Source organism: Bacillus rossius, chromosome 2, assembly GCF_032445375.1.
Source record: "Bacillus rossius redtenbacheri isolate Brsri chromosome 2, Brsri_v3, whole genome shotgun sequence".
Classification (NCBI taxonomy): domain Eukaryota; kingdom Metazoa; phylum Arthropoda; class Insecta; order Phasmatodea; family Bacillidae; genus Bacillus; species Bacillus rossius.
Window position 1 is genome coordinate 121,952,668 of NC_086331.1, and position 20,372 is coordinate 121,973,039.

Below are 20,372 nucleotides of genomic sequence, written 5' to 3' on the forward strand. Positions count from 1 at the left end.
CCTCAATATCCAGAGTTTCAAAAAGTAAAAATGTGGGATATACATTTTCTGGGCAAAGTATTTTTAGGAAACGTTTAACATGTTTTAAACTTAAAATATGCTGTACCTTTAGATAAATGTATGATTTATGGAAAAATAAATAAATAAGTAAATAAATACATGGTTTCACTACATAAATATTGGCCCACAAGTAAACCACATGATACTAGTTATCATAGTTGAAATACAAAAGACCATGCATGCCACTACACATGACACTTGACAAAAATAGCAGAATGAACATTGGAAATATCTGTAAAAATACTATTAAAACATTGTGCAACTGTGTTTTTTTGAAAGTAAACTATGTAAAATGCATTTTTCCCAGCAAAGAGTGGAATTTAATATAAAAATTTACATACGTATATCAAATTTAATTTTTCATGTAGTTGTCAAACCTTAGTAGTGGGCGTGCAAACCTTTTTAAAAACAAAATGTGAAGAATTGTTAATGATGGATGACCGTTTCTCACCTTTAGCCACTCTTTTTCGGTCAAGCTGTCTGAGTAGTCAACTTCCTTGCGCTGGCGAGAACCGCGTCCCAAATACCGCTCAGTCTCTTCCTCTTCACCCGCCCATTTCTCAACCTGCACAACAAAACAAAACACACAATATCACTAAATTTATTTACGAGTTTCCTTTACAAATATTTTTTGAAATAAGTATTCAGTAGAATCTGCCTAATTCAAATTTTTTTACTTATTCCCACTCTTCGGAGAACAAAATGAAACTAGACAAGATATTTTGCATTAGTAATAAAATGCTTACACACATGATGGTACAGTAGAGCACCCCTCAACCGTAATTCCCACAAACGGAACTCCCGATATCCGGAACAAATTTTTCAAAAAAAAAAAAAACCCAAAACATTTCCGCACTGGAACGAGGCGTTTCTGCTTGTGCCTGACTGTACATGCCTTCTAGGCGCGCGCGCGCACGTCTGTCAGAGAGCTAATTACACGTCTGTCAGAGAGCTAATTATATCCAGTCTTTCCCGCGCATTGCGTCGATACGCAGCTGGTTTTCGCGTCGGACGAGAATTACTATAAAGATGATTATGTTATAAGTAGTTTCATTTTATAAGTAGTTTCATTGTTTCACTATGTCAAGTAAACTGAAAATTCCGGGTTCTTGTGACACAGCTAAGCGGCGAAGGAAAATGTTGACCATTCAAGTGAAGATAGACATGTTAAAAAAATTGGATGCCGGTAGTTCTGTCAAGTCGATGTGCACACTTTATGGTGTAGGAGTGTCCACAGTTTATGACATAAAAAAGCAAAACGATGAATTGTGCAAATTTTACGTTGATAGTGAATCCAAAACGGGAATGGAGATTCGAAAAACACTTCGCCCAAGCAAAAGTTGTGAATTGGATGAAGCTTTAATGAAATGGTTCCGACAAAGGAGAAGCGAGGGACTAAGCATTTCTGTACCTATGCTCACTGAGCAGGCTAACATTTTTCATGCTGAACTTAAACTTGATTATGAATGTGACTTTTCATTAGGGTGGTTACACAAGTTTAAGAAAAGGCACTGAATTTCTCTTTATGCACTAAGTGGTGAAAAACTTTCTGCCGACGCAGAAGCAGCAGAAAAGTATGTTCTGGAGTTCGCCCAGCTTGTGTCGGATGCAAAAGTAACACCCGAGCAGGTGTATAATGCAGACGAAACTGCATTATATTGGAGGTGTATGCCGAGAAATACTTTGTGTACACCTAATGATGCGCATATTGGGATGAAAGAAAGCAAAGAAAGAATAACAGTGTTAGGTTGTTGTAACGCAGCTGGAACACACAAGATCAAACTCTTGGTCATCAGTAAAAGTATGCGGCCACGAAAGTTAAAAGACGTCAAGTTAATGCCTGTAGAATATACGTCTAGCAAGAAAGCCTGGGTCACAACAAAAATAACCACAGACTGGTTCAATAACATTTTTGTTCGACAGGCAAGGCAACACTGCAACAGCGTAGGCTTGGACACAGAATGCAAGATATTTCTTGTGTTGGATAATTGTTCCGCCCACCCACCAGCTGAAACCCTGTCAAAAGATAACGTGCAAGTTATTTATCTGCCGCCGAACTGCACGTCACTCATTCAGCCCCAGGACCAGGGAATCCTATGCTCACTTAAATGCCGCTATCGATCACAGTTTCTGCGATCATTCCTGACTGACCTAAATGGTGGCAAAACTGTTGAGGAAATAAAGAAAGATTACAGTTTAAAAGATGCAGTGTGGGCACTTGCAAGGGCTTGGGATAGCATCCCTAAATATACCCTGAACAATGCCTGGCACAAACTGTGGCCGACAATCATTTTCACTGAAGAAAATGAAAATGAGCCAGCAGATGTCCGTGCATTCAATATTTCTCAAGAAAAAACAATGGCAAATGACCTGATTAAGTAGAAGTGCAAGAAAACAACATTGAGGAATGGTTCACTGTTGACTGTGATGTTCCCGTCATGCTCCATTATACAGATGAAGAGATTGTGGAATAGTCACAAACAAGAATAAAGAAGACGTGAAAGAAAGTGCAGATTCCGATGTAGACGAACCTTCAGAAAAAATCACTCAGGAAGAATGCATTTTTCACGTGACTTGTCTGATAGCGGGACTTGAGCAGCGAAGCTACATAAGTGAACAGAAGTTAATGAGCCTGTACCTCCTAAAAAAAACAACTAGAAGGAGAGAAGTCAAAGCAAACACAGCAAACTCGCATTACAGATATGTTTAAGATCTTATCAGGTCCTGTCACTAAACAGCGTGATGATGAAACAGCCGACCCGAGAGTATGTACACCCACTCCCACTACACACGCAGACACAAGTGATAGCGAGTAACATTTACTTCCAACGTGTGATGCTTTCAGTTTGTAGACAAAAATTTAGTGCACAAATATGTATTATGAACATATTTATAAGTTAATATATGGTTAAACAGTCTACATTTACCTGTATTTTTCTAACTTTGTATTTGTAAACGAGATGCATGAAGTGTTATTCTTTGTGAAATGTAAACTGTGTGTGGCAGTGACTATACACTCTCCCGGAAGTGTGAATCACTTGCACGTCAACACCGAAGTAACACAACACCGCAGCTGTAGTCCTAATACCTCCCCTGACCACTCTATTTCTTCCTCTTTCCTCACGCACGCACCCTCCCACAGAGATAAGAAACACACGTGCCTGCCAGCTTGCTTGAATGAAGGTCATTCAACCGGCCGGGAGGCCGGCCTTACCGCAACTCCCCTTAACTGGAATTTTCCCATAACCGGAATAGACCTCCCCCCCAATGATTCCGGTTGAGGGGTGCTCTACTGTAGTAAGAAAATTCTCCCAAGCATACCATTAACATATGGTTAACACTGTGGAATTAAACATTTGTATTTGATATTCGGCGTAAAAAATCAATATTTTCAGGTTTTCTATTCAGAGGTCAATTAAGAATTTTTTTTTCCCAAATCATTTGTGATCTCAGTGGAGAACCCATGGTATAAGCAGGGCATGGAGCTTTTCAGAGAAAGACTCAAAATAAAATGGCATTATTTACGATATACAGAAACAAAGTTTTTGGTGAAGTTTAACAGTCTAGCTTAACTTAGCGCAGCATCATTCGAAACAAAAAACACAGGTTTTTCCAATTAACTTAACAGTGTACAGGCCTAGGCGGAGCACCCACATAAAACCCATCAACTCATTGCAATGTCCGACATGTTTTGCCACTTGCGAAGAATCCAGATATCTCGAGGGGAGGTCAGAACTAGGTGATATTTCTCGCATCGTAATAAAATGCCTAAACTAGGGAGGATAGTCAGAACAAATGATGCTCTCTGAAACATCATCAATGAACCACCTGTTGATTCAGTAGAAACTCTAAGTTAAACATAAAAAATTACAGTAGAACCCGTTTATAGTGAACCCGCCTATAATGAATTCCCGTTTATTGTGAATTTCCGTCTCAGTCCCGGCAAAATGATGTGAGGTTATGTATTAATTTATTGGATATAGCGCACAACTTTTGTCAATGTTGATACGTTTTCCCGTGTACCACGAACAAATTTTGCCGACATAATGCACATTTAACTCAAATATTTTCTTATAATTACAAGTTTTTTCACAAAACGTCTATTCTGGATCACATTAAAGTTTTTCTCCGCAATACGCTACTCGATTGTCCACTGTTCATATTATAAACAAGTCGTATTCGAGTGGCCTCGGTGGGCTACGTGTAGCCATAAATGGTGATCAGTTAGATGAAAATAAAAAATAGTTTTCCCTGCATAGTTAAAGAATGGGCGAATGCATGTACATTTATTATGTTATCAAAATTAAACATAAATTACCACCACACAAATACGTATGTACATTATAGCAGCAAATTCAATATTTTTACGTCTCATTTTTATCGTTCACGTTTCGGACATTTTGATTGAGTAAAGTTCGCAAGACTACCACTAGATAGAACTCTGTGGACTAAATTTTTCCATAGAAAGTAAGAAAATTTCGTTCCAGCTTTAGCAACTGCGATACTAAATGATACGTAGTGATCTTTGATGCGCCAGACTCGTTATTTTTTGTTTATTTACTTTTGACGGTAAAAAGAATATTGTGTTATTAAGCTGCAAATGTGCTTCAATAAGAAATACGTACATAAAAAAGGTGAAAAACGCGTTAAAAAACGTAAGGCAATATCTGTGCGAGATAAACTGGACATTATTGAAAAGGGAGACTCCAACCCCACTGTCCCGCACGTGTTAATAGCAAAGGAACTGGGAATTGCAACATCCACATTAAGAATAATATTAAACAAGCTGAACAATCTTCTTTCTCAAGCTGCGATAACGTCACAGAGTATTAAATGCCCGAAAAAAGGATAATACGCCGATTTCCAAGAACCATTAGGTAATAGAAAGTGTAGTTCATTAAAAATATAATCTGCATTTGCTCATAAAACTGTTGCTTTGAGTATTTTCATTCGTTCTTTTCATTGCTTAGGCCTATGTGTAGTTAAGATTTTGCTTTTGAGTATGTATTGCCAATATAAAAGTTTTCCCAGATATAAAGTTTCCCCTCTATAGTGAACATATAAATGACTCCCTTCAGATTCGTTATAACAGGGTTCTACTGTATAAGTATTGGAAAGTTAAACTTTTTGCACAATCCAAAAATAAAAATTTAGCTATTTAATAAATAAATAACTTGTTTTATTTAAGTTGAATTGTGAACTGAATGGTATGTACTTTAGGATTGGTTTAAGCTTGATGGTTAAGGTTCGCACAGCTTTTAGTACAGGACTGTCAATATCAATGGAATGGGTGGTTGTGTCTGCAGCTGTACAATAGCTACCTCTTCATCTTCTTTAAGGAGCCACGTAGGAAGCTCTTCATCACCCATGAGACGAGGTCGACCAGCCTGCTCTTGTTCCCGCCGCTCCAAATCCATTTTTTGAAACAATTCAAATTCTGTCTCACTCCTGGCAATCATTTGGTTCACAGTTTCATCATCAGGCACTTCATTTTCTTCCTAAAACAATTCATAACACAACAACATCAGGATCACAACTAACCGCAAAGTTATAGTCACATCAAAACAACATACAACTGCCCTTTAAAGTAATCCGCTAATTCATTCCAAGAAAATAGAACACTAATCACTTTTTTTTTATAATCAAAATACATAATTAGTTTTCCAACCACCGAAATGTGTTTGTTAATTATTACTTCAATCATGACATTGTTCCAGTTACAATAAATTTACAGTATTAATGATACATCTAAATACATCTCAAATAAATTTATAAAAACATTGATATGTATTTTATAAATAAACATCCTAAAATTAACAAATGGGTGCTTGCACTTATGTACAAGCGTTAGAAGTTATACTTGTTTTGCATAATAAAAAAACCAGCTTTAATTTTGCATGAAAAATAATTACTATAAATGAAATAAAAGGTCTGGAGTGATATTATAAACACGGTTGGTAAATTATAAATTCGCTCTAATTACTTAATTAAGTAAAATAATCTAGATAAATTTTAATTAATAATGGAAATCAATTAATATGCTGAATGTTTATTCTAAAATATTAATTTTAATTATTAATTAAATATTAATGCAATAATTTATTATGAAAATAAATTATACATCTTGGAACATTATCTTAAAAACACTCACCTGAAAATGGCCAGGAGACTACTAAAAATTTCCACAGACACTCACAGCTAGCGACAATGGAAGCTTTCATGCAACGTGGCATCATAATACATACAGGAACATAACCTCACTTACTTGAAAAAGTTTAGGAACACAATTTCTATCATAATTATTTACAATAAATAAATTTTTTTAATTATATGGCCCAGTATTCAATATCAATCACTTAAGTATAATATTTAAAAGCACATATCTAATTTTTGTCAGTAGCCTATTTTTTTGTACGTAGCTTTTTTTTTTCATTCTGTGAACATTTTGTTGAATGTGCACGTGCATCGTAAAAATTCACGCTCATAATTCTTCCATAACGCGCCTAAAGAAGTATAATTTCAAAAAATAAATAAATTAATAAAAAATACAGGCTTCTTTGACATAATAGTACTTGAGCATAAAATTTCCCTACTAACAATGACTAAAAAACATTTCTGAGATGCAAAATAATAATATAATTAATACATAAGCTCTATTTCAATGTTTAATAAGATTAAATAAGTATAAACTTCAGAATTATATTAACATAAAATATTATTGAACCTGCTGTTTTTCTAAATGCATGTGCCAACTAGAACACTTGAATCACTAATCATGTGACTTGCCACTAGTGCAGCCTGGCAGGTGCAAGGTAAACTTGCCCTGAAAGCTTCTAGCCTTTCTCACCAGAGCTGCTGCTGACTTGTGGGGTGACATGATATAAATATTGGTTGAACACACATGGGCATCATAAATATTTATACGTAATATAATTAATTGTACAATTTTTTTACTATTTAAACTAAACTTAAATACATAAAAAAGTAAATAGCTCCTAATAAAATGGTAAATACTAGGCCTGTCCGAATATTCAAATTTTTTAATACGAATAATAAACTATTCATATTCGATTTGACCTCAAATACTAACACTTTGAAATAACGAATATTCGTTTGCTTACGAATACTTGACAACATACCTTGTGAATTTGTCATATACCAACGTTCACTGTTAAGATAAAGTCATTTGTGCGATATAAATACACTATTTTGATGATTAATTGGACTTCATAATAAAAAACATGAACAATAAGTGGCATTTTAAACATGCAACAATTATTCAAAGCTTTTTTCCCCCGCTACTGTCCCGTTAAACATTAACGAAAAAATTACATAAACAATTCAAAACATGGCATATTTGTGATTGTAAACTTGAAAACAAAATATTACTAGTATTCTTCTCGCCACACGCACCAAAAGAGGGAAAAAATAAACAAATGTCAACAACCATGGACTACACCACCACAAAACATGAGATGGGCATTAAAAAGAAGTAATTGTCATAGTTTCAAAGGCATATATAAATGGATAGTCGCAATCAATTTAACACCATGTGATACAGTAGCAGCTTACTTGCTGTATATATCTATGACGAAACAGACGTTGTGACTCAAAAATATATAAATAAACGTAAATAATGGTTTAAGATACAAGATGAAATTAGAAAAAATTGTGTTTATAATATTGCTGAACTAAAATACTATTTACCTGGCTGCCATTAACAAAAACTCATGAATAACTAGGGTTCAAATATGTAAATGAGCTCATCAATTACTAATTTGGGAATAACAGCATTTTAAAAGAAGATTCACATTTTTCGTAAAATAAATTGCAATGGATTTCATGGTATTTTGCAGGTCGGGGAAATTTTCTGAATCAATATTTAGAGTAACAGGTTGTGGAAAATAAGGCAAATAGGAACTGAAACGAAAGGTTGGTTAGTGGGTTAGGTTAAACATTTTCCATGTAATAATATAGCTGACTTAAACCTAACCAATCTTTCACTTTAGTATTATTTGTCTAATTTCCCAGTAGTTGTTACATGACACGAAAAAATTTTTTTAGTGGGGATTCTAATTCTCATTCTTACTATTGAAATTTGATATTCGTATACTCGCGAATAATTTGATATTCATATTCAATTTGAACTAAAAAACTGATATTCGCAAAGGCCTAGTAAATACTGAAAATTCACATAGATGAAAAAAAGTGTTACTTCAAATTAGTGATGGCCCGATATTCGATATCCGATATCGGAGATCGGTAATATCGGCACATTTTTCAATATCGGACATCGGTAAATACTTGCGATATTTTGATAACCGATGTTTGCTCTCGCCAATAATACTTCTCACATAACCTTAACCGTAATTCCAAGCTTATTTTCCGCGGGCGTAATTTATCTTTCTTCACGTCACCATATTACCTTGTAATTCCAAGCATATTTTCCACAGAAACAATTTCAAGATTTCAAGCCTATTTCTTCTTTCTGATACTGCAATGCATCCCGACGGTACAATTCTTCCATGTGTACACATTCCCAGTCATTTGTGCATATTTATTCGTTTCAGATATTCGCAAAATGTTTTCGCTTGATGAATTTTCGAAGTTCACTATGTGTACATAAATTGAAAACATAAACTAAAATAATTACGATATTTAATTTAATAAGTGGTGTAGCCGTAAGTAAACATGAAGAAGAATAAAGTTGCTGCTTGATATAACAGACATTTTCTTTCCGTGTCGTTTCATGGTCGCCAACTGCTGTTCTATACAAAAACATTACGTAAGTTTTTACAAAAGCTAAAATATGAAACGTGTTTACGTAGAGCAAGTTGCAGCAAAGGTATTATGTTGGCTATATTGAGTGCATTGAAAACAACATAAATAAAGATGTGTGGTTTTATAAACTCTGCATTACGTTTCAAAGTTTTATTGAAATTACTTTTCACGTATTTTTAACGTGTGTTCGCACCAATAAATGGAGTGATACACTTGAACAATGGTCACAAAATTTACTACTTGAAGACCTTCCTTTTTAGCGTGTCGTTTACCGTGATGAAATTTTACAAAGGGTACAAAAGTTTGATGTTTTTCGGCGGTAGCCTACAACTCACGTAGTTTAGGTTCCCTACCACGTTCGTGCAACTTTGGATTTCTCTCAAAAATTGAAATTAAAAAAAAAATCGAAGTGTTAGGTTAGGTCAGTCACAACATGCTTGAACTTCTGATTTAGCGGCTGAAGTGGCGTTAATAAACTTCGGAAATCTTCGTAAATTCTTGCAGGGAAACGAAACTATGTGAGTTGTGGGCTTCCCGTTTTTTGGACGGTATTTTTCGTAGATTACAGTTGAGACACTGGACTCAGTACATGCAGTGGCTTGTAATTCATACATTATAAGCAAATACACTAGAGACTAATACCGGACAGCTACAATATTTCTCAACATTTCTCCACAAAAATCTGAAATTTGTTTCCTTATAGTTGCAATATGTTTTTTGCATACTGTAGGTAATACCTACACCAGAATATTGCTTTATCTGACCTTGAAAAACAATTAAAATTTTTAAGACCTTGAATTTAGAGAGCTTATTTGTAGGCCATTATGATAAATTCATTATTAGCTTTCATTTAATGTGAATTTACTATATTTTACAATTAATAAAAATAATATACATTCACATATGTATGTTTTATTAATATTTAACATTTTTCATTATTGTCTCTAACAATACTCCAGAACCACAATTTTATAGAATCAGTGTTAGAAATGAGATAGGCCTATTATAAGAATATCGGAATATCGGGTATTGGTTATCGGATCGGTAAATTTGGAAATATCGGAATCGGTATCGGTATCGGGTTTTTGGATATCGGGCCATCACTACTTCAAATCTAAGATCAAACTGCTTTAAACCATGCTCTAAATCAATAGCAGTGTTACTTTAAAACCACAGAAATAGAACAGCATTAGTTTTAGAGGCATGTGTACTCAATACACTTCTCATATACAGTCAAACCTCATTAATACGAATCCGCTTAGTACGAAATTCCCGTTTATGCGAAGTACTTTCACAGTCCCGGAAAATAAAGTATGATTTCCTATGTCATTCAGTACTTTTAATACGAAATACGGTTAATATGAATTACGAAGTTGTTTTGATCCCTCAAGTAGCTGTTAACGTGTATAAGTAAACGGTTAATACGAATTTCACCACCGAAGTCTAAAGTAAATCGTCTTCATAACCGTCATGTAAACAAACGTTTCTCCAAAGATACATGTATGTATCCTACAGCGCAAAATGGTTGAAAAACAAGATGAAAAGTTCAACTCTAGTGGCGATGTTAGTAACTAAACTAGAAAAGATGCCATGTTGTAAACGGAAAACGAAAAGGAAAGAACTCTATACCGTATTAATATTAGTCGTCGGAAGTGTACATACGTAGAAGTTTAAACAATCTATGGAAAAAAGTTCTGATATTTTCCATTGTTCACGCACGTGTATCTTAACCTCAATTTTGAGTGTTAGTTGTTTTGTAATATGACTGCGAAATGTAAACGCAACGACCTTACATTGCAAGTTAAAGTTAAAATTATCGAAGAAGTAGACAATGGAGAGAGAACGAAAACTGAAATTGCGAGAGAATTTAACATCCCGTAATACTAAAAAATCGTGAAAAGATTGAATCGGCTTTTGCGAGTTCGTGCAGATTATCAACAAGAAAAAGAATGTGAGGCCCAAAACATCAAGAAATGGAAGCTACATTGTTGCAGTGGTTTTAAGATATGCGTGCAGCAAACTTGCCAATTTCTGGACCTATGATTCAGAAGAAGGCAGACTACCTAGCATTGAGGTTAGGAATTTCAGACTTCAAGTTCAGCAATGGTTGGCTACAACGGTTTAAGGATCGCAACAATCTTGTTGGCAAAACTATGTGTAGGGAGTCGGCAGCAGTAGATACGACCAAAGTTAAATGTGTTAAACAATGCGTATAAGAAAAAGATAGTGCAAACCAGAATTGATGCTTTCTTTAAACCAAATGTTTGAATATAAAATGTGTCATGAATGCAAGTTTATTGAAGTTTGTATTATGATTTATTCTGTAAGTGTTGCATTGTGTTTGTTTTCTTCAGTGTTAACATATCGTCATGCATGTAGTGAAGCCAGCTTATACTACCAACGGTGTGTATTTCAATCAATTTTTTTTGTCATGATATCCCAATAGTTTGGTTAATACAAACCCTCGTTATTATAAAGTGCTAAAATTATGGTCCCTTCAGGTTTGTAATAATGAGGTTTGACTGTACACTATAACCTAAATACTCAGTATGTACTGGGTTTGAAATCAAAGAGCAAAAATACCCTGAAGTAGCAAAAGAAATCTAGTCTTAAAAAAAAATTGTGGAAAGAGAGTTAGCTAATTAAATAAATTTTAAGTAAAAAGCAACACTGCTGTATAAAATTTAAAAGGATTAAAAAAATTAATTAAAATCATACATGTGAAAATTAAAAACTTGCCTTGAGTGTTAAACCGGCTAAGCAATGATACATATACCATACATATATGTGAGAAGATGAACAATAAATGAATAAATTATGTATTTCAAACTATTTTAACTAACTTAAATGAACAATTAACATTTGTTTTATTTCCTAAAACTGTTTTGTCTTGAAAATTTGAAACCCACAAGTTTTATATGTTTATAATTCTAAAAAATTTAAAAAAAAATTGAAATAACTTTTTATTGAAATGGTACTAAACAAGTACCTCATCATCTCCTTCGTCTTGATGTAGGATCGTCTTCAGAAACTGCTGTCTTTCTGAACCAGTCGACTTCTGATCAAACATTCCAGCCTGGATAACTTTCTCATCCATGTTCAACTTGTAGCGAGCGGCAGCTAAAATCCTCTCCTCAACAGAGTTGACCGTCATCAGGCGAAGCACACGCACTTCATTCTTCTGACCAATGCGATGGGCTCTGTCCTGAGCTTGAAGATCCTTTTAAGAACAAAGTTAAAGAGTAAAATAATTTAAACTAAATCTTTTTTTAAATGGAACTTCAGAAATAAAAGTTCTAAAACATTATCAAAGTGATCCACAAAAATAAACTCAGTCCTGGGTGCTTGAATGTAGTTTAGCTATTTTGATACAATGGGCAGGACAATAATCAATGAATAAAACTGAAAGACTGACAACTAACCAACTGCCTTAAAATAAAACACAGGTAGCTACTGTTTCGTACATTACTATCCCTCTGAGGGCTGGTCTTACCATATGTAGGAAAGGTATGGGTAAGGTCTTTGGTAGTTCATCTTGTTGGTAGCTGTTGCCAAGAGGTCAACTTGCTGTCTACTTTACAGAGAGGGTAAACCAATACACCGCTTAATCAAAACTATTTAAATAAAAAAAATTGGTATAATAAACTAATTTTAATATCTGCATTGCTATAAGTTATATTTCAAAAAAATGTTCTATTTGAAACTCATTTTTCTGAAAATTGTATCAAGTGAAATACAAACAAGAAACAATCTCATAATGCAAGTGACATTTAATAATGATTTGAGATCTGAAACTAGATTTTGTGCATTGTTTGTACATACAAAGCCTGTTATAACTTTTTTTAAAAATTCATTTGGGACTACCATCTCTCAACGGAGAGATCATTACAGAAGGTACCTCATGACAACACACAACACAGACCACAGACAGTGCATACAGAAACAACTATGGCCTATGGTGAGCAACAGCCCAGCCTTTCCTGGAATGGCATCATGGAAACAGACATCAGGATGGCCACACTTGATTCAAACCCTTATTTTCTAAAATGCCAGTCCAGATATTACCACCATGCCTCCTTGCTCCATAGTTATGATGATGTGAAGTTGTTTTTATACAATCACTGCAGTTTATTACAGAATAATAAATTTTAGTGCAAGATGTCTTCAGAAAATAATTTACACGAGAAAATAAATTTACTTTACAGAACTTGTATGGACCACACATTACATATTGTCATGCAGAACCAATTATTGAATCTCTTGTTCAAAATTACTCATTTTTTACACACCAACTTATTTTATGACTAATTATTTATTTATTTGAAAAGTGTGTGGATTTTAACTGGATTTTCTCAGGGATATAAAAGTTTCTAAACATTTTTCATTACTTTTGTATAGGTTTATTATAAAACATACATAACTATAGGTACAAAGGTTAGGTTAGTACTGTGACGAGGAAAAAAAGAAGATGATGTAATTTACTGAGATTGAATTTATTTTCCATTCTTAAATCAATCATATGAAATTTAATAGACAAGTTTTAATTAAGGAACTTATTCATGAAATACACTATCTGGAATGAAATAATGTAAGCAATTGATGTTGAATGAAATATTTTTTTCCTTACTTGGGCAGTCTTGTTAACTTCATGGCCATTAGAGATGGGTACACAACACAGTGTCCAATGAAATTGGGGGAGTATCTCACTATGGCCTATGGTGAGGAATCATACCAGTATTTGCTTGGAGTGAATTCATGAAAACATATGAAACTTAAATTAAATTAGAATGACGGGGATTTCAACCTGACTCCTCTGTTGTGTCACCTTGCTCCATGAAGCTTGTAAATGTCTGTGATGATCACAATCTATTTTAATGGCCGCTGCTTGATTTTTTTTTCATATGATAATGGGGTCAGCTGGCCTGAACCTAATTTACTCACAATACATACTGTTAAGACATATACTACAATAAATTGTATGTTATCAAGGGAAAGGAGAGTGTAATAACAAGAATAACATAATTATTTAAAATTTGAGCTGACCAGAGTCATGAAGCAGAATAAAAGATGTACACAATGAATATAATAACCTGATGAGGGTTCCAGTCAGAGTCGAAAATGACGACAGTGTCGGCGGACTGAAGGTTAAGGCCCAGACCCCCGGCCCGGGTGCTGAGCAGGAACACAAAGAACTCAGAGTCAGGACTGTTGAACTTGCGGAGCAGTTCTCCGCGGTCCTCTGCTCTCGTGGTGCCGTCCAGACGTAGGTACAGGAAGCCCCTCCAGTTCAAGTAATCCTCCATGATGGTCATCAGCTGAGTCATCTGACAGAACAGGAGCACGCGATGGTTCGTTGCCTTCAGCTTCGGGAGGATGCGATCCAGCAATTCAAATTTTCCAGATGCACGGAACAGGTCAGGACTGCAAACAAAACCCCTCCATTATTTATGAAAACAGAATGTGCATAACCAAAAACTTTTTTCATTGAAACGAGCAAATAGATACCGACCCTATGACGACATTGCCTTGCATTCCCACGTGTTCGCAATATGCCTTCTCGATGTGCTGGAACATGAATGGGTGGTTGCATAGTTTTCTCAGCTGCATGATGGTGTTCATTAATGCTTTGGCTCCACCCTTGCCTTGCTTGCCTTTTTCTGACCCATCGGTGAGTAACACACCTTTGCTTTGCATGTGACTGTAAAACACAACGTATTACAGACCCATATTTACAAACAATGCAAACATCAGTCATGCCTCATCCACTTGAAAACAACTCACCTGTACAACACCCTCTGCAAACCTGACATATCACACTTGATTATGTATTCAACTTTATCAGGAAGCTGGGATTCCACTTCCTTCTTTAAACGACGAAGCAAGAACGGGCGAAGAACTTTATGCAACCGTCGTATAATGAGAATAGTTTCCTCTTCATTCAACTCCACCTATATTAACATAAAGAGCTAAGATAACAACATGATACTTTTAAAAACTAATAAAATGAATACATTTTTAAAAAACAGTATTCAAAGGCAGCCTGTGCCAAACTACTGAGGAATAAATATAAAATGTTTAATATTTAGAGCATGTGATAGCAATAGACTACTTAACCGAACACCTTTACACCAGTCTCTGCTTTAACCTGCCGCCAGGAGTTTAGATGATAATGATCATGATTCCAGGACCTGCTGCTAGGTAGCCTATTCAGTTCAGTTCAGCTGCTGATTAACTGTGGTGTTGACCAAGTAAGAGGGAGTCCACTGTAGTACAAGTAAAATTTCTCGTGATGCAAACTTACTTAGAAATTATGCAGCCACAAAGCAGAGCTGTAAAAAGAGTTTTAAAAAGCTAAAGTGCAAAAATCCAGCAAAGACATCCTACCAAACCGTTTTATGATCTTTTTGAATAGCAACCAATAATTTCCTTGGAATCATTAAAGAGTTATTCTAAATAGGGTTGGGCGTATCGATTCCTCGGTGCTTCTATTCCACTGATTCTACCAGCAATCAGAACCGACGTCAATTCTTTTACTAAGTTTCAAGGAATCGTATCATATTTTGAATAGCAGTAAGAACTATTGATATATAGTTTGCAAAACAGTTTTCTTGAATAAAACGAGTGATTCTTGCCAAAATTACTGTATTTTTTGGCCAGTAAGATTGCATCACAATGTTTACACAACTCGGCTTACACTTAAGTAATAAAATCCAGTAAATCAATTAATAGTTACATAATGTTTCTGTTGGTTGCAATTAAAGTTTACACACTTACATTTTAAAAACGCTTATTAGAATCAAATAAAATAACATTTATCCAATATAAAGAACCATAACCATTCTCTTACTAATTTATTTCATGTTTAATTAGGGCATCTGTAAACGAAGTATAGTAAAAACTATGAATACAATCTCAAGCAACGTTCACCATACTTGGAACAAATGGTCAACGTTAACAGAGCATGAAACACAATAGGGATTATTGATTGCAAAATTTTTGGTTAAACTTTTTAAAATAGTTAAAATTACGTTTTAACACATATCCATAATTATAGGATTTTTGTCAATGAAATAATTATTTCTTACTACTAGTCTTTGATGACTTACTTTCTTACGTTAGCTTTACACCAAATGGTACATTTAGGCACTGCTCATCACTGACTGCATGAAAGCCTCCATGTTGCTTATTTTGTGTAGTAACTTCAATTCTGTATTTATGCAGTTTTAATTTGTTTCCTTCATGAGATCAGGTCAGTTTATTAAAACCCTCTGACAGATGGGAATTAGATGGAAGAAAAATTAACAGGACTATGGTCTCAATACAATAGTCTGTTTGGTCAGGCTGCCAGTGAGACTGAGTCTGCAAGAAATGAATGAACACAGTTGCACCTGTGTTTCCGTACCATGTGCGTCTCTGCCTGAGGACGGGAGCAGATAGCAGTTCCCGAAACGTCGCTTGTTTCTGTTTTGGTAAAACTATTGTATTTTTTTGTCTTTTCGTTTTGTCGTGTTTTTGTCTCGTTTCAACTGTTGTGCTGAATTATTTTGGTTTCAATATTTTTGTGTTGTCATCATTTGTGTGTTTTTTTGTTCATTTAGTACTTTTTTCTTTGTTTTTTCTTTGTTTGTTGACCATATTTCTGTTTCGGAATATTTTGTGGTGTTTATATTCTTGTTGACAACAGCAATTGTTTGCTTAATTTTGTGTGTTTTTTGTCTTTCTTGTGTATTTTTATTTATTTTATTTATTAGTTTTTCTTCAACAGAAAAAGTTCTTAGCAATGGCGTATGTCCAAAAACTTACATCAAGTCAAGAAATGAATGTCAAACCTATTTTCGAGAACAAGCAGTCCCCATGCCTGTGTTGCAGGCTACTGGAAATCAAGGCCAATTTTTTCTTCAATCCTAGTTCTTGTCAGAAAATATTTATGCTTCCCACCATCGACAGTTAACATGGAAAGACTTTTCAGTACTGCTGGAAACATTTGTAATGTGAAGTGTGACAGGCTTGATCCAGAGCATGTAAAAATGCTCATATTACTGAACAAAAATTTATAATAAAATTTTATTAACTCAGTTGGATATCATAAGTTCATTTCTTGTTTTATGAGTTTTGTTTTGAAAAGATGTTTAAAATGTATCAAAATATTAAAAAAAAATTCAGTTTCACTATGGTTTCAGTGGTATTTAATTGTTTCAGTTTGTATTTTAAGTGCAGCTGAATTTTCATTTCTCTAAATTGATAAAATCACAACATTGTCTTGCTTATGATTTCATTAACTTTATAACAGCAGCTGAGTTATTATTTGAATTAAATTAAAAACTTTCTTTTAATAATATTTTGTTTGGAATCATGTTTTATGTGTATTTTTCCTTTATGGTTTTCTAAATAATTACAGGAGAATTTTTTTTGTTGGAATCAGAATAAATTGGAATCTAATCTAGAATCAAAGAATTTTTGAAAATGGAATCTATAAAATATAGAATCGACCTATCCCTAATTCTAATATCATGGAACTGCAGTCATACGTGTAGTGGAATAAATATCCTAAACAAATGTGTCTACAACAAGAATTACTTGAACAGAAATATATATAGAAGCATTCTCCAGAATTAACTGTTTCCAGAATTTGGGAACCAAATGGTCTCTTTGTACAATTAAAATTTTTTCATTCAATTGATCACAACATAGCTAAACCTCAACCTGCTTGATGCACTGAGATATGGTGAAATGCAAGGGCATTTATAGTAAAAAGAACTGCACTAATCAAGTTACGGCACAACTTACATAAAAAAAATGTTTTTCCAACAATTACTATTGTCTAAATAAAAGATTGTATTGTTCTACTGAACTGGGACAAACCTTCTCTCCAGTGGTAGCAAACGGTGCATTAAACCACTGCTCGAACGTGCTCACAGACTTGAATATGGCTGGGAGCAGGAAGTTGAGAAGAGCCCACAGCTCAGGCAGCTTGTTCTGCAGCGGAGTGCCGGTCAGCAACAGACGGTGAGGAGCCAGGTAGTGCGTGTTCAACACTTGAGTCAGCTTGCAGTGGTGGTTCTTCATGCGGTGACCTTCGTCGATGATCATGAACTTCCAGCGAAGCTGCATTGGCAAACAAAACAACAGTACGCTTCAGACTAACAAACTAACATTCACAATAAAATGGGTCTTGCTCAAATGGGTTCCACCATCAGTTAACTTAAGGGGCCCGCCTCGTCAGGGGTGTATGTGTGTTAGTGAGGCGGGATGATAAGCGTGCAACTAGCTGGTGCTTCTAGCGCGGTGTCTCCTCTGGACCGGCGCGCAGTCTTCTCGTCGTCACAGGATAACTGTGAAATTTGAGCAGTGACCGTAACATTATATTGCGGGGAAATTAAGATAACGGTGTAATGCAAGTCCCTTAAGTGCTTTCAAGAATCTGTACTGGTTGTATTACGCCTAAAAATTACTCTGAAAACATGTGTTTTAGCCATTTTAACTCTTCTAAAACTACAATTTAAAAATTTAATGCGAAATCAAAAGTACTTTTTGGTCCTCAGCGAACTCTTAAATGCTTTTCGTAAGCAAACCCCACTCGGATATCTCGAGTAGTTCTGAAATCCTGGAGCTCTGCACACCGTATGTGTGCCCGGGTAGGCGGAGCCCTTAAGGTGCACTGATCTCAGGTGAGGCATCTATAATATATTATTGATTTTATTTTATAATGTCTGCCTCTGCTACTGGCATAAAGCAGAGATATTCACCACCAACAAAACACAAATATAAATAATATGTAGCATCCTTTCCAATAGCATAACTTTTGAAAAAAAGATCTACAAAAAGTTATATTCTTCCATAAGAATTATGGTATGTACAGCCAGTGGTAAGGTTTGCTGGCATTATAAACAATCATAATGTGTGTCTTATTTTTGCTAAACAAGCAGCACAAAAACAATTTTGAAACACATTTATTATTTCAAAGACAAAATAAACATTTGAGTAAACATATTTTTCCACTGTTTTCTTCATAATTTAAGTTCTTTGTGACCAAATGTGTTAGCATAACTTTTACTTGTACATCAAAAATGAAATGAAAAAAACAGCACAGAGCAATTACGTAACTCTCCAATCAGGCATATAGCAGATAGCGACAGTCCAAACCAAACGTCTACAGATCAAGTGCAGGTATCGTTGGAAGGCAATACAGAAAACAGTGATAATATAGAGATCGATGGCAACCTGACAGCGCCAGACGAGTATGTATCGTGACCACCAAATATCGTCGTTTTGTCAACTGACACTGACACGTCGGGCATCAATGTGCGTACATCGATGGCAGGTGCTACAGTAGACTGTGATGTTATTAAGCAACTCACCAGAGATTCATACATGGATAATCATTGGAGAGCAGCACATACTCACTTTGCCGAGGCCTTCAGTGCAAACAAATATGGCAGTGTGTGCAGTGTGTGCAATCGCTTTTGGTTTGGCACTGCTGTACATCTAGATCGTAGGCTTTTGTCCAGGTAAATGATGGTGTCCTGATGATTAAGCATATGTTTCAGACATATTCAAAGGGCTATAATTACTGAACAGCATGGCAATCATCGGTTCTATCACGGCTTAAAGGAGACAGCAGTCAAATGTCTCGCGAAATTAAAAAAGAATATACTTAAATAGGTCAAATTGTCTGCCAAAAATTATTTCACAACTGCACAAATTCATCGCTGCGTCACCGAGCAACAATTGTGAGATGAGTGATGCATGTGTACGTGTACATATAATGGTGGCTGCTCACAACTGCCAGAGTTTAGTCCCGCTTTATAGTTACGGACCAAATACTGCACCATTCAGACTATCGGAGACCCGGATGGATGATGAATGTGAAGCTGTGCCAATTTTAGGCTTCCAGTTCCTGGTTGGTTGCAACATATCGGTCAATCGGCACGGTGGCAGCAAACAATCTACTGGTGGTGTTATACATAGAAATGCCGAATCTGTGACCTACAGACAAATCGTGAATAGATGTAACAGGTCAGCAATTGCATTGGGCATTCTACTGACCGAGCCATATGTCAGCAATATCTGCACTGTCAGTGTTAACCTGGGCGTAGAACCAAAATTCCTGCTTGCATCAATTTACTTTCACCCTGGCATGCGGATACAAGCAATTCAGATGCTGATTCTCTCTTTGCTGGCTCGATACTTGGTCAGTATACACAACAGCATAAAGACATTGGAAGACTTAACACATGTGCCCCTCATTCTCACTGGAGACACTAATGTTATTGCAGACAGAGATAAAACAATGCTTAAAAACTTCATGCTCGCACAATTCCGTTGATGCTCTTGATGATTTCTGCTCCTACAGCACTCGGCAACACCAACATCAATATGACTTTCACTACACACTTGAATTCAATGCAGTATGAGGTGTAGTGTGTTACTTCAGCTATCACAGACCCTTGCTACATGTGATAAATTTGTGATTTACCTATTCTGTAACCATTATACTACTCTGTGTACGAGATTGATGATTAAATTACATA

The 20,372-nt window shown here is 35.3% G+C and overlaps 1 protein-coding gene across 2 annotated transcripts in view; it reads right to left on the minus strand.

Moving 5' to 3' along the window:
* LOC134529717 (ATP-dependent helicase brm-like) overlaps nt 1-20,372 on the minus strand; it is a 127,073-nt gene that overhangs the window by 39,528 nt on the left and 67,173 nt on the right. For both annotated transcript variants that reach the window (XM_063364090.1, XM_063364089.1), the window contains exons 16-22: nt 17,704-17,946; nt 14,623-14,789; nt 14,351-14,539; nt 13,932-14,262; nt 11,831-12,061; nt 5,382-5,558; nt 512-625 (exon numbers count right to left, since the gene is read on the minus strand). In XM_063364090.1, coding sequence (XP_063220160.1) covers nt 512-625; nt 5,382-5,558; nt 11,831-12,061; nt 13,932-14,262; nt 14,351-14,539; nt 14,623-14,789; nt 17,704-17,946 — 1,452 coding nt within the window. The remainder of the gene's footprint in view (nt 1-511; nt 626-5,381; nt 5,559-11,830; nt 12,062-13,931; nt 14,263-14,350; nt 14,540-14,622; nt 14,790-17,703; nt 17,947-20,372) is intronic.